Source organism: Saccostrea cucullata, unplaced genomic scaffold (genome assembly GCF_032062105.1).
Source record: "Saccostrea cucullata isolate Sc308-1 unplaced genomic scaffold, CSIRO_AGI_Scuc_v1 ctg10076, whole genome shotgun sequence".
Classification (NCBI taxonomy): domain Eukaryota; kingdom Metazoa; phylum Mollusca; class Bivalvia; order Ostreida; family Ostreidae; genus Saccostrea; species Saccostrea cuccullata.
The window spans coordinates 33773-48791 of record NW_026933173.1 but is presented as its reverse complement, the minus strand read 5'-3'; the positions used below and the strand labels follow the sequence as shown (position 1 = coordinate 48791).

The following is a 15019-nucleotide window of genomic DNA, read 5'->3' as shown; positions in this document are numbered from 1 at the left end:
AGCGGTTAACTTTTAACCAATGGTTAAATTATGTTGCTCAAAATTTATCCATTGGTTAACTTTGCTATCCAGTGGTTAAATATTGGCTAAAGTTAGCCATTCCACAGAGGTGGGTTAAGTCTCTTAACCAGTGGATAAACATGGCTTCTAGATTGTTGTTAGATGTTAATTTTGGCAGACGACAGAGGAAACAGAGAGTTTTTAGACATTTTCATCATGATTTTGATGCATCTGAGTATAAACAAAGGTACAGGTTTTCACGCGAATCAGTCCAGTACATAACAGACTTGATTGAACCAGAGTTATGTCGCCCAACCATGAGATCATACTCCCTATCAGCCCTCAGTCAGGTAGAAATGGCTCTGCGTTATTATGCTACAGGGGATAATATGGAAACCATAGGAGATACACTTGGTTTTCATAAATCAAGTGTATCCAGAAGTGTCCGAGATGTATCACAGGCGCTAGTGAACATATCATCACAGTTTATTAAGTGGTCATCCCCAAATGAGAAGGTGTTAATTAAGAAAGGCTTTTATTCAATTGCTGGATTTCTTGCTGTAGTTGGTGCTGTGGACGGCACACATGTGAGAATTATTGCTCCATCTGACCATGAACCTGCTTATGTCAACCGTAAGGGGTATCACTCGATCAACACCCAGGCTATATGCAATCATGAAGGCAAGTATTCTTTAAAGAAAAACAAATAGTCCTTTGAATGTTGAAGTAGATCACAAATATCAATATTGCCCAAAGAGTGCATACCAAAGGATGTTTCAATTAATTTTATAAGTTAAAGTTTGTACTCAACTACATTCGGATTTCAGTGGTTTTCATATCAAGTTGTTAATTTGAGTGAGGGGTCCGATTTATATTTTTTCTTTCCCTTTAATTTATGCCTTACATTTTGAAAATAAAATCTCCTACAGGCAAATTCACTAACATTGTTGCTAAATGGCCTGGCTCCAATCACGATTCATTCATATTCCGAGAATCTAATATCAGGGCCTACCTTGAAGCACATCATAGGGGCTTGGATATTGACGGTGTTTTACTTGGAGACAGTGGATATGCTTGTAGCAGATATCTTGTGACTCCTTTTCTACGTCCAACATCAGAGTAAGAACACATTTTAAAACTACTTATAACACATTTTACATGGTTTACAGTTTCCACCCATCATGATAATGATGTTTACAAAATTTTGAGTAATTAAATACCTTCCCATACTAGAGAGTTCTGAAAAGGGTACATAATAGATTTTTTTTAAAATAAAAATTATAAAAACACAATAAAGTTCTCATTATTATTTTAGAGCTAGTAAATTTATCAAATAAATGAATTTAAGAATATTTGGTAAGAATATATGTCTAAGGATAGATATATATTCAAATGAATGATGAAAAGTTTTAACCTAAGACATGAAACAATTATTAAATTTAAGGCCACAAAAGTCTGAATCCATGTAAAATTGAACTTAATACTTGGGTATATTTTTCTATCATTTAAAAATACTTTTATAATCATTAAATGGTATACCTTAACTTATTTTTATTTTACTTTAAATGCTTTTGTGTAACAAATAATATCATATGAGGGGGGGGGGGGGCAAAAATTAAATGTAAATGTTAATTAGTTACACATTCTCTATTCCAATTCAAGGGCTCAGATGCGATATAATAATTCCCATGCACAAACTAGAACAGTCATTGAGCGAAGTTTTGGATGGCTTAAAAGGCGCTTCTTGGCTTTGCATGGAGAAATGAAGGTAATTTTAAATAATTTACAAATTCATATGCAGACTTTTAAAATAAATTTGCAATTCATAAATACAATGTTTTTTTTACATTTTTGTGATTCAATGTAAGAAGAAATATGCAGTGTTAATTGAGTCATATTATAAAAGATGTTTCTGAAACTCTTCACATTATTAAAGTATATAATTTTGAACTTTTCAATTTAGTGTAAACCAGAACGTGCAGCAAAAATAATTGTGGCGTGCGCTGTTTTACACAATATAGCTCAGGACAGGAGAGAGACAATCAATGATGCTGGCTGTGATGACACTCAGGACCAAAGAGATGAGGCTTACGTCTTAGATGAAGTAGCTGCCCAGCCCATGAATAACAACATCAGACAATTCATTGTCAATAACTACTTTTAATTTACATTTCATTTTCAGTTTGCATAGATGATGTTTCTAATTTAAGTTTCTGAATCTCCAATGCAACCTTTTCCTTCTGTAGTATGATCAGCTCTGTTTCTTCTCGAATTCTTCGCAAATCTTCTTTCAGAACTAGTCTTTGCAGCTCAGCAACACTTTCTTCATTTTTCCTCTTTCTTCCTTTCTCTGCACAAATTTTTAAAAGAAAAGTTTCAGTGTTCTGGGGTATAAATATCTTTTTCATATTTTGAATTCTAGGATTTTTAATTATGAATGCTCTCTCTCTCTCTCTCTCTCTCTCTCTCTCTGTGTGTGTGTGTGTGTGTGTGAATGTGTGTGTTTGAAAATTGCAAGGATTATTGATTACATGTGTTAAATATTTAAGCATATTAAAATTACCTTTTTCATCTTTTTTCTTAATCTTAGCCCCAGATTCTGTTATCATCAGGTCATATGTGACACTTGTGTTCCTGGTAAACATTATGTGTTTTAAAGTTAAAAAAAATAGAGCTAAAACTTCTTTAATACAATACATGTATGCATAAATGGATAGCCATTGTACACATTAGTTTACAGTTTTTAAACAATAATTTTGCAAATGTTTGTTAACTTGGGTTATGTCTATTAATTCTGGCAAAATTTATACATTCAAAAGTTACATGATACATGTATAAATGATGCTATGTAAAATGAATTATATCTACTATGTTTTTTATAAATCAAATGAAAGCTTATACCTGTCAAATTATCAGGGAGTTCTACAATTGTCTGTGTTGCTTCCTCTGTAAAAAAAATTAGAGGTGTACTGTAAAGGTTAATATTTTTATTATCATGTGGTACAGAATAGTTTTTTTCCATTCAAAGTCCATGAATTTATTTCATCTTATAATTCATATTAATGGTAACTTATCATTATTTAAAACGCATTCTCTCCAAGTTGTTTGCTGCAGTTACTAGGGCTTCATCTCCAACAGGATCTGTAAAGTAATTTAAATCATTTTTATTGACATGCACCTGTGGATATATGGACCAACATTTATATATGTGTAATTTATTTATTCGTGCATCATAATTATTAATAATTAATTTATCAATTGATACAATAAAAGAAATAACATAATTTTTAATATTGTTCAGTTCAGTTCAAATTTCTTTTTTTTTAAATAATTTTCAAAATCATTTTGATTAAAAGTCATAAAGTACATGTATTTTAATTTAAAATGTACTCACATCAACATTGTATGATGGAAATACATATTTTGATGATGTCAGTTGATGATGATTTGATTAACATTTTAAAATAATAATATTATTTAAAAAAATTATTGATTGAATTAAAAATAATTTGAGTACATAAAAGTCTTACAAATTTAAATATTTTGTTATGTATTTATTGTAATATGCATAAAAAATAATAGTTACTTGAACAATCAGCATCCTCATGTGTACTTGTTGCTGGCAATGGCACCTCTGTACAAAAGAAAATTATTTTTTGTAGACATATGCTTTAATATAGATCCACAAAGCTCCTAATAAATAGAAGAATTTCTTTTAAGAAAAAAGTACATGCATTAAACCAAAAAATATAAAAAGCCTTGCATTGTGTAATCTTTTTTTTTGTTTGGACCGAAACACTACATGGGCGAAGTGCTTATGCACACATTAATTGGCCTTCACCTTGCAGTTTGTGAAAAAACCGCGTCTGACTCGGAACGTCTGCGAGAGATGTATAAATGTTATGGATGTTTTGACAGGAATGCACTAGGCTCAAACACGAGAACATTACGTAAAACGTATTCTTTTAACTCCTACTAAATTGTATCAATGAGAAAGAATAAATTCTGTGGAATTTTCAGTGTGCGCAGACGGGCTGCGGTATTTCGAATTTCCTCGTTGTGGAATGTAAACATTGTGTAGACCTGCTTATTGTTTTATTTCAATTCTATTTCAGAAAGATGAAAAGTACCTTCAAAAACAAGCCCTCCAACTTCGACCCCTCCTTCAATGCCAACGAAATTTGGGGCGTCTTGGAACACGTCCCGAATTTTCTGTGAAATGGCATCAACTGGGGGTGGAGGTGGACCACCACCAGTCTTCATGCGATGCGTTTTCTGACTGACGATTTCCCCCTTCGCTTTGGAACAAGCCTTTCTATACTTCTCCTTGATTTGATCGACAGTTCTCAAAACCCCACCCCTAGAATTTACCGCTTCCGTAATCTCACGCCAGGCAGCTGCCTTTTTTACATTTGTTACTTGGTTTGTATGTTTCGATTTTATAAGCTCAATATGTTTTTCCACCTGTTCCACCAAAAATAAAGTTTCATCAGCTGAAAAATTCTCACTTCTTTTTTTGTTGACACTGTTTGAAGCCATGTTTTTTTTGTGGTGACAGACGGACAAATGTAATGCATTGTGGGATACTAACCACTGGTTAAATCACTTGACCAGTGGTTAGCTAACCAGAGGCTAATTTTATTTTGAGCAACAAATATTTGACCAGTGGTTAGTTACCCAGTAGATATTGAATTTAACCAACGGCTAACTTATCCACTGGACAAATTTACCCAGTGTTTTGAGCAACTCAGTCCTGGTTGCTTAAAAAAATCTTCTTCTCCAAAACCACTTGGCAGATTTTCACCAATGTCAGAGACAAGGGTCAAGATATGTTGAAGATTAAAAGTTGTTAAAGGCTTGACCCTGGGGCAAAGGATGTGGTCACAAGGTCACTTCAAAGTTGACCTAAATTTACAATTCATAAAAACATTTATATTTTGCTTACTATAAGGATCATCAAATATTCTAAGTTGATGCATCTTAGGACTTCACATCATGTTAACTCAAATGTAGGTCACAATGACCTATTTTTTTTAATTTTGCGGGCATTTGTTTTCAAATTGATTTGAATGCATATTTTGGACACTTTAAGGACTATGATCATCAAACTTTGTAGTTTGATGCATCTTGGGTCCTTGAACAACGTCAACTTAAAATTAGGCCACTCTGTGACTTATCCTTTTTGAAACATTTAATCCCATTATTTCAGACACTGAGAGGGTTAGAATCATCAAATCTTGTAAATTGCTGCATCTTGGGACCTTAAACATATTTATGAAAAAGTTGGCCACTGTGACCAACTTTTTGAATTTTGCAGGCATATGTTTTCAAATTGTTTAAAGGCATTTTTTGATTACCTTCAGACCTACGATCATCAAACTTGGTCAGCAGATGCGTCTTGGAACTTTAAAAGATGTCGACTAAAATGTACGTCACGATGACCTACTTTTGACATTTTATGGCTTTATTTAAGTATCTTAGGTATTTGTGAGTTGATGCATCTTGGGTTTTCGAAGAGTGACGACTAAAAAGTAGGTCACGGTGACCTACTTTGGACATTTTATTGCTTTATTTAAGGACCTTTGGTACTTACATGTATTGGCTTAGAATCATCAAACTTTGTTAGTTGATGCATCTTGGGTTTTCAGAGAATGTCAACCAAAATGAAGGTCACGGTTACCTACTTTTGAATATCTTAGGTACTTTTTGGCTTAGAATCATCAAACTTTGTCAGTTGATGTATTTTTGCCTTTCGAAAAATCGCCTATTAAAAAGTAGGTCACAGTGATCTACTTTTAACATTTCATGGCTATATTTAAGTATCTCCAGTACTTATTGGCTTGAATAAATCAAACTTTGTCAGTTGATGCATTTTGGGTTTTCCAAGAATGTAGACGAAAAAGTAGGCCAAGGTGACCTACTTTTGAAAATCTCACATACTTATTGGCTGTTAGAATCTTCAATCTTTGTCTATTAATGCATCTTGAGTCCTCAGAAAACTTCAATCTTTAAGTTGGTCATTGTGACCTACTTATGTTTTTTTTTATTGCTTTATTAAAATATCTTCAGTCCTAATTTGCTAAGAATCATCAAACTTTGTCAGTTGATGCAACTTGGGTCTTAGGATACTTAGGGTTAGAGGCTTCAAATAGAAGGGATAGGTTGTACAATTTATCAGAAGAGCGATTCAAGGCCCTTGAGCCTCTTGTATTTCATGAAACATTTATGTAATAGAATAACCATAACCTGTTGCTAGGGATATGAGTGTCAACGATAATCGTTCAGACGGTGGTATTGAATCTCTCATTAAAGTTTCCTTCCGTTTGATCAAAGAAATAACTAGTTGTAAAGGTTCCTCAAATGCTGCATTATCCATTCTCAAGAAGTTTTTGTAACAGCTGGGGTCTTCTCTTTGCAGCTTATCCGGCAGTGCATTGTGCACCATGTATGTTCCGCCTCTGGATCCATGGTCTTACCCAGACTCTGTTTTTCATTTTTCTTTTCTTTTTTAGTTTCAGTGCAGTGCAAAGAACGACCATAGACACTGCTATCAGAACCTTATCCTCCATTTTTTATTATTTTGAGAGAGAGAGAGAGAGAGAGAGAGAGAGAGAGAGAGAGAGAGAGAGAGAGAGAGAGAATATGGCGGGGGAAAACACGTGGGAATATGTAGTTTATTTACAATCTTATAAGATATGTATTAGCGTGAGTACAAGAATGTATTATAATACAAAAGTCTTATAATACTTGTATTATGCTACAAATCTCATCGACTATACGGCCTTAAAATACACTACTCACTCTTAAAATATATACAAAAGATTTACCAGGTGAAATACACGACTAAATCCTCAAAAAATCCTCAAAAAGATACATAAGATTTACCAAGAAAAATAGTGCTATAGGAGGAGTTTTTGATAAGAAAATGGTTCCCACAAATGTGTAATGGGTAGACAGTCAGATGGACTGGACAAACATACCCTTAACTTGATACCACAGCCACCAAGCTTTTTAAAGGGGGTTTTAAAATACTTTAAATGTTCCATACTTGTTTCATCATCTAACTCTGACAATTTTGCATAAATGAATTGTTTGTTTGTTTAGGAATACTGTAAGTCCAGGACCCACTGCTGCTTTTTAGAGGCCGTCATAAGTAGAGATACATGTAGAAAACTATTGAGGCTCAACACAGGGAGATGATCACTTATAACAAGAGGCCCAGGGGCCAGATCGCTCACCTGAGCACATCGTCAAGTAAAAAGCACAGATCAGGTCAGAACTGAAAAGTTTATGGGGGTGGGGTGGGGTGGGGGTGTCCTACCCTCCGTACCCCATGAGGGCATGATATGATCAAATTTAAATCATCAATACAGGAGGATGCTTACATGTCAATATGACTAAACATAGCTTTTCTGTTCTTGGAATTTTTCCGTTATTCTATTTTCCTTTATTTTTATAAGTAAAACTTTGATCGACCTTTGTGGCACCACCCTTTCCATAAGGGGGGGGGGGGTATGATTTGAACAAACTAAAATCTACAATAAGGAGGTGATTCCATATAAATATCACTAATCATGACTTTGAAGTACTTGAGACAAGGATTAAAAAAAAATTCCCCATATATTCCTACGTAAAAATTTGATCGGCCATTGTGGCCCCGCCCTACCCCCGGGGGTCATGATTTGAACAAACTCAACTCTACCCTACCTGAAGATGATTACACATGAGTTTCATCTTTCCAGGTCCAGTGGTTCTTGAGAAGAAAATTTTTAAAGATTTTTCCTATATACACCTATGTGAAACTGTGATCGGCCATAGTGGCCCCACCCTACACCCGGGGGTCATGATTTGAACAAACTTGAATCTACACTACCTGAAGATTATTACACATGCGTTGTATCTTTCCTGGCCCAGTAGTTCTTGAGAAGAAGATTTTTTTTTAAAAATTCCATTAAATTTTCACTAATTCATTATTATCTCCCCTTGGAAGAGGGCGTGGCTCTTCATTTGAACAAACTTTAATTCCCTTTACCCAAATTTTGTAGCAAGTTTGGTCAAAATTGGCCCAGTGATTCTTGAGAAGAAGATGAAAATGTAAAAAAAATTACGACAACGAAAGACAACGGACAAATTTTGATCAGAAAAGCTCACTCGAGCCTTCGGCTCAGGTGAGCTAAAAACAGACACATGTGGCTCCCTTTTATGAAACAATTGATGTTTTCTTTGAATATGATTTTAAAACAGTCATTCAGGGAAATACTGTATATCAAGTAAAGGTTTTATTGAAGTTCTACTGACAGTGGACTTTTTGAGCTTTATATCACATGGAAATTGACCTATTAATATCTGTTAAAATGAGTTTTGACCATGTACGTATTTAAAAGAGTATGTGAATTTATTAACATTAAACATCTAAATAAGATTTTTCATGTTTATATAGGTTATATACTAGTATAAGTCAAATCTTATTTTCTCACACCCATGCAATGCGTTTATAAGTAACATGCTAAGAAAGTGTTTAATTAATTTATTTTGATTGACTAAAATCCTTTGATGAATAACAAATAACTAGCATGAAAGAATGTATATGTTGCTTTAATTCACATGTACCCTCGATCGCATTTAAGATCTATGGGCATATTACTCAAACTTCATCAAAAATACAATAAAATCAAAACATAGCAGTGTGCAATGCATGATAGAGGGCCGACTTGAAAAAAGTGCACAATCAAAATCTTTGTCTTCTTATCTACTCACAATTATACACAGCATTCCTCATGAGATATTGCAGGTTTCTTCCAATATTACAAGTCATAATAGAGTAGTCATTCCATCTTTGGGTAGAATAATGAAACAGTTGTTGATAATCTTTTATTCAAATTTTCCTGAATTACACTGTTATGTTATGTATTTTATTCTAATCATTTTCACACATCTTCGCACACACTTAAGTACTAGAACCTGAATGAAACAATAAATTATTGTGATTTTGACATTGGAAAAAGTGTTTATCAAAACATATCATTATTCATAACACAATTGTTTTTACATATATTTGATTTTCTTTACATTACCACTTAACTCGGCTACAAAGAAGTTGTCTCTGGTGTTGACACATATACCAGATGGACTGTTCAGATCACAGTTTTCAATATAACGGATGTAACGGAGGAACTGTCCGTCCTGATCTAGGATGTGGATACAGTTTCTGTATTGGTCTGCTGTCAGGATTTGACTCTGACTGTCTGTTGTGATTCCATACGGATAAAATGATCGCATGATAGGAGAAGGATGGCCAGTGTATCTAAATCGGAGTTTTCCAGCCTGATTAACAACCACTACTGCATGGGCTTCACAGTCAGCCACACAGATATCCAGGTTCCTGTTCTCACTGATGTATTTAATGGAATTAGTTGAATACAGAGGTTTATCTTCACTATCAAACTGAATGGTTTGCATCTCTGTGGAGTCAAAGTAACGAACAACTTTTGATTGTTCTTTATCATCACTGACCATGGTAACTAGGAGGTCACCATATGAGGTACTACAGACATAGTTAGGTATCCACCCCTGTAGTCTGATCACTTCCTGTATCTGGTAATTTTTCACTATGTTTACAGTTCTTGTATTAGGGTCAGTATAAACTAGATCTCCACTCTTTGTCACTGCTATGTCACGTGGACTGTTCCCAGACTTGGTTTGCATTGATTTCAGTAGTTTACCTTGGAGGTTGTAGAGTTTCACGATGTTGTCATCTCCAGTTGTCCAGATTTCTTCATCACTGAGACAGGTAACACTGTATAGTCTGTCATACCCAGTGTCTATTGAGGTGATAAGCTCTGGTTCATCTAGCAGTGGTTTGAATGGAGGACAGGATACAGCTTCTGGTGTCTTCATTGTGTAACCATGTTCATCGGTTGTAATCGATAATGCTGACAGAGAACCAAACATTTGATAAAGCTGTTCTGTGTTGATCTGATGAGGAGAGAAACTTGGTAATGAAACACTGACTTTAGGAGGTAAACTTCTGAATTCAGCATTCCTGCGTTTGTAAGCAGTGGATAGTGAGACATCATTGGTGTCCAATATTTTCCTCAGATCAATTATGCTCTGTTTTATATCGAAAGTAATCTGTTTTATATCTTTTTCCTGTTTACTTAGAGCAGCTAGGTGTTTAGATTTCATCTCATCAATTTCAGATTTCTGTTTGTTGACAATAATGTTAATTTCTCTGTGCCAATCTTCTTCTTGTTTGGTGACAGCTGTTGTCAGTTTTGCATAATGTTTTTCCAAGTTAATTTTTTCAGAGTTTAAATCTGATGCAATTTCTTCATAGGTAGGATATATTTTTTTTTCTAGTTCTTTTAAATCATTATTTAAAATTTCTTGAAGGAAGCTTGGTTTTTGTAAGATATCTGTTAATTTATGCCCATGATGTTTATCAGAGGAAATGCAGGTAGAACAGACAGGCATGTCACATTTCTCACAGTAAAGTTCACAATGTTTCTGGGCGTGGTTTGGACATTTTGGGTAGTTAACGTTAGGAGTAGATGTTCTTTGTTTGTATGGTACAACTTTATGTCTTTTAGATGAATCAGACAGATGCTCCCCTACACAGGCCTTACACAGGTTAATTTGACAAAGTTCACAGTGACTCTGTAATGCTGCTCTTTGACACAGGTCACAGAGGAGGAGTACTTGAGCTCTGTCCAGGGGGTCCATCACTGGGGGCTTTTGGTAAAAGAAATTAGAGGAGCCTGTATAAAGTAAATAGAGGCATGGTTCACTGACATGAAATATTACGCAATTCTAAACAAATACAATGTAATGGCTTTGATTTCTTTGTGAAATCAAAAGACAAAATCAATAAAGATATGACAGAAGAATGTTTTTGTACAATGTCGTTTACAAAAAGTAACTGTTCCTATCTTTAAAAAAAATATATAATCAAATTTTAAATACAAAACAATATGAAAGTCAATAGTTTTGCTTGCGTTGCGTTTGGATACCGTTCGTTATCTCCATATCCTTCTTGTGAAATTACAAGAAAATCCTTGGTGAACTGTCGTTTTCTTCGTTTTAAATTTTTCATCACAGAAAAAAATGACTTTGCACCTCCTTGCTATTACTATTATATAATCATTATGGTCTAGAGCGACTCTTTGATGCATCAATAAATGTATTCTTCTACATTTAAATCAACTACATCTTGGTAACGTTTCGGTAACATGTTCTTAAATGTGATCGTTTTACCTACCGACCCAACATTGCCTTCCTCATAATCCTGTACATCACAATTTACTTCCTTGTCTTCATTCTAAATGTTTATCTGTTACCAAGTCACGTGATTTAAATACCTGAGATATCTATCTTCGTCTATGAAGTTCTAATTATAGTATGAAAAAATTAAAATTACTGACTAGTTTAATGTAATATATGGTTAACCATAAAATATGTCATGAGTCACTTTTAAAACATTACGGATTAGTCTATAACACCTATAAAATAAACATAAATTATCTTAGCACTATGTTACTAAAGATGAAGATCTATTTGTCTAGTTGAGCATATACTTGAAATTATTCTATAAGTTACATGACACATAGATGATAGGTATTACTTAAGGATAACCCATTACAGCTTTAAAAAAGTACCCCGGAATTTCCGGGTCTTCAAATAGCAAATATGTTTGTACCAAAAAATTACATTAATGAATTTGCGCAGCGTACGTTAATGAATATTGCATACTGCTTTGAAAATTGAATGTTTCCCATGCATTTCCCATTTTACCTTTAAATTATAACATTAATGCTTATAAAACTAATAGACATTAAAATTAGACAAGCCTTCAAATTGTATAATTACTAGCGTTTGAAGATAAAGAATTTTTTTAAGTTTTCTTAATGAATAGACATTGAATAGACATTAAAATTAGACAAGCCTTCAAATTGTATAATTACTAGCGTTTGAAGATAAAGAATTTTTTAAAGTTTTCTTAATGGTGCATATAGATTAGAACAGATTAGAAGTCTACATTTTCTCAACTTTTCTGTATAATATTACGACTTCAAGTGTATATATTCCAATAGAATTTCACACGAAAATATAATAAAAACATTATTTAATTTTGAAGTGATTGGAACTATGTATTTCTGGTCGGATTTGATTGATACGACCTTGCATATGCATTTTCACAAATTGAACTTGTACAATAATCAAGATGACTTTTGACACACTCTTTCCAATGGCCTCACTTATACCCGTCGTGACTAAAATACTGAATTACACAACAGACTGTTAATTTTTCCTGCCTTTGATTAGATATTAATTTTGTTCCACCTTTTGATAACTCTCCTTAAAAAAAGGTTTTCAAACCCGTCCAGAAATTTGAAGTTTCAATAACTTTTTAGATAAAATAAGATCTTTAATATGTTTTGAGAAAATATGTATACTAGTATGCGCGTTTAAGAACATCGATGTCTATCATTCATTGTTCACATGCATATAGTTGTCAGGGTAGGGGATCTATTCACTTCATTCTCATCCCTCATCCAGTCATGTGGCTATTGCTAAATATTCAGGGAAAGCTACAGGACTGAGACTCGCAGTATCTCTTTTCCGCGATTCAAAACAGTTACCGCGAGAAAATCGTGCTTTCCGATGACAAATTACATGAATTATACAGCTTCTTTCCGCTATTGTACTCTTTGCTTTCTCGTGACATATTTTAGCCTTTACCTCTTTCGATCCGTTAGCAATGTAAAACCTGTCTTTTCTTTGCTTATCATCTTGTTCTGTCAACTATATTCACATTATACGGAGATAGTCCAAATTACTGAAATTTATCGCCGATTATAATTGCACAGGTAACTGAATATTATAACGCGTTCACTCGATTATCAATTTTGAATGAAAAAAATTATCTTGGATATGATTTCTTTTGACATTACACCTTTGGAATAATTGTATCAGTTTTAAATTTCATAAAATATTTCTTATATGTCTCTGTTAGGAGTAAATTAATTATTTCATAATTGGTTAGACAAGAAACCATTCCGCAATCCTAGCGTAACTTTCTATTTCCACTACGGAAGAGTTATGGTTCTTAGTACGCTCTTTCGTAAAAGAGTAGGAAAAGTTACAAATCTCGCGAGATTACCGGGACAAACATAACAACGGTAAACTAAGAAATGTTTACGATGTGAAGTCTTATTAAAACTCAAAAAAGGATGCCAGTGAGGCACTGCATTGCAGTAGAGTGTACATCAGACAGTAGAAAAGATAAAGATGTTATTTTTTACAATCTACCAAAAGTAGAATCTTCTCTAAAAAACTGGTTAAAGTTAGTCAGACGAGAGGGGCTGAGTGTTGATCCCACGCTTGACAATCGACACAACGTCGTTTGTTCGAAACATTTTGTGGATGGCCGCCCCACATTTGAGAACCCCCTGCCAACTCTCTTTGCCTACAATAATTATAAACAAAAGACACCTAGAAAAACCAAGAACTCTCATCAGGGCAGAACAACTGAAGAAAAATGCACTGCAAACGATCAACCAATTCGTAAAAAAGTGAAACTTGTTAAATGTTTCTCTGAAAAATGTTATCCCTATGTTGCTGGCGAGATTGACGTTTCAGACAACGTAACAGATGAGAATAATAATGAAAAAGGTATGATTAAATTATGATATTTAAAAAATACTTATTAAAACATTTACATATTTATATAAACTGTAATATACATAATATTGTAATTTTGAACAGTCTCATCTGGAAATATATACTAGTATATTGCTTGTTAGATATGAATGTGTGACAATTACATGCACATGTAAATATTTCAGAAACTGGTGAAGTTTGTTCAGTGTTTGAAATGGTACAAGATCATAACTACACTTGTCACAATCCAGATCTGAAGTATTGTAGAGAAGAAGAACTGATACAGAGAGTTAGTGTTTTAGAAGTGAGTTAATTATGCATATGTACAAGAAAATTTCAAATTCAACACATGACATAATATTACTATTGATGGCACTTTTTTGTTATCATCTTATTCAATATTGAACATTAGAACACCTTAATACTGCACATGTAAGTGCTGCAAAGATGTAAATATTGATAAAAGAGATATCAGATTGAACAGCTAATGATTTAATGGCCATGCTATTTAATATACCTTGATGTCTCATTTCTGAATTCATTTTTTTAAATATGAACATGTATTCATAAGTAAGTAAAGTACTGAATATGCACTAAAATATAAATGCATGTACTGCTGATGATTTGGTGGTTTGTAGGTAATAACTGATAAATCATAATTGCAATAAATTTTCAGACTGAATGTGAAGAACTCCAAAAGGAAAATAAAAGGCTATGGGAAGAAAATGAAAGACTAAAGGCAAGGAAAGTTATCCTCAGAGAAGAATTGCTGAAAAAAGTATTGCAAGGAGATGAAAGCATTAAACATTTCCTGGGATTACCATCCCTTTGCTTTTTTGCAACATTTTTACAATTTCTTACACCATTCTATGGGAAAATCTCGTTCTGGAAGGGGGCAGGACGGTCCGGATCAAAGAACTGGCAGGAAAAAAAACAAGTAAAACCTGGTAAAAAAATAAAATTTACAATATTGGAAGAGTTTGTTCTAGTTATGATGAAATTAAGACTTGGTTTAGACAATTTCACTCTGTCTGTGCTATTTGGTACATCTACTGGACATATTTCAGGCTTATTTAATACGTGGATTAATTTCCTTGCACAAATTCTTCAGTCGGTGATCAAATGGCCATCTAGTGCTACAGTCAAGAAGCATATGCCCTTGTCATTTAAACTCAAATATCCCAACACTACCTCAATTATTGATTGTACGGAGATATTTATTCAGAAGCCAAAGAACTGTTCAGCTCAGGCAAGTACATGGAGCAACTATATATCACACAATACTCTTAAAGCTCTAGTTGCTATCCAGCCAAATGGTGCCTTTACATTTGTTTCAAAGCTGTGGAGTATGCCCCGGTGA

The 15019-nt window shown here is 33.8% G+C and overlaps 3 protein-coding genes across 3 annotated transcripts; 2 read left to right on the top strand and 1 right to left on the bottom strand.

Annotated features, from left to right (window-relative positions):
* The first annotated feature begins 358 nt into the window (after positions 1-358).
* Positions 359-2164, top strand: LOC134237446 (putative nuclease HARBI1). The gene is made up of 4 exons (XM_062719536.1): positions 359-681; positions 930-1119; positions 1663-1768; positions 1964-2164. Exons 1-4 carry the CDS (start codon positions 390-392, stop codon positions 2162-2164), a joined length of 789 nt encoding a protein of 262 aa, XP_062575520.1. The 5' UTR covers positions 359-389.
* Positions 2165-9045: 6881 nt separating this feature from the next.
* On the bottom strand, positions 9046-10725 carry LOC134237445 (uncharacterized). The gene has a single exon (XM_062719535.1). It carries the CDS (start codon positions 10720-10722, stop codon positions 9046-9048), a length of 1677 nt encoding a protein of 558 aa, XP_062575519.1. The 5' UTR covers positions 10723-10725.
* A 2352-nt stretch (positions 10726-13077) lies between these two features.
* On the top strand, positions 13078-15019 carry LOC134237444 (uncharacterized). The gene is made up of 3 exons (XM_062719534.1): positions 13078-13671; positions 13845-13963; positions 14336-15019. The coding sequence occupies exons 1-3, from the start codon at positions 13230-13232 to the stop codon at positions 15017-15019; spliced, it is 1245 nt and encodes a 414-aa protein (XP_062575518.1). The 5' UTR covers positions 13078-13229.

Bases quoted from the DNA above. Each gene is read 5' to 3' on its own strand.
- LOC134237446 (XM_062719536.1), top strand. From the start codon at position 390: ATGGAAACCATAGGAGATACACTTGGTTTTCATAAATCAAGTGTATCC. The intron at 682-929 runs GCAAGTATTCTT...AATCTCCTACAG, and splicing joins GGCTATATGCAATCATGAAG to GCAAATTCACTAACATTGTT. The intron at 1,769-1,963 runs GTAATTTTAAAT...TTTTCAATTTAG, and splicing joins CTTTGCATGGAGAAATGAAG to TGTAAACCAGAACGTGCAGC.
- LOC134237445 (XM_062719535.1), bottom strand. From the start codon at position 10,722: ATGGACCCCCTGGACAGAGCTCAAGTACTCCTCCTCTGTGACCTGTGT.
- LOC134237444 (XM_062719534.1), top strand. From the start codon at position 13,230: ATGCCAGTGAGGCACTGCATTGCAGTAGAGTGTACATCAGACAGTAGA. The intron at 13,672-13,844 runs GTATGATTAAAT...TAAATATTTCAG, and splicing joins TGAGAATAATAATGAAAAAG to AAACTGGTGAAGTTTGTTCA. The intron at 13,964-14,335 runs GTGAGTTAATTA...ATAAATTTTCAG, and splicing joins AGAGAGTTAGTGTTTTAGAA to ACTGAATGTGAAGAACTCCA.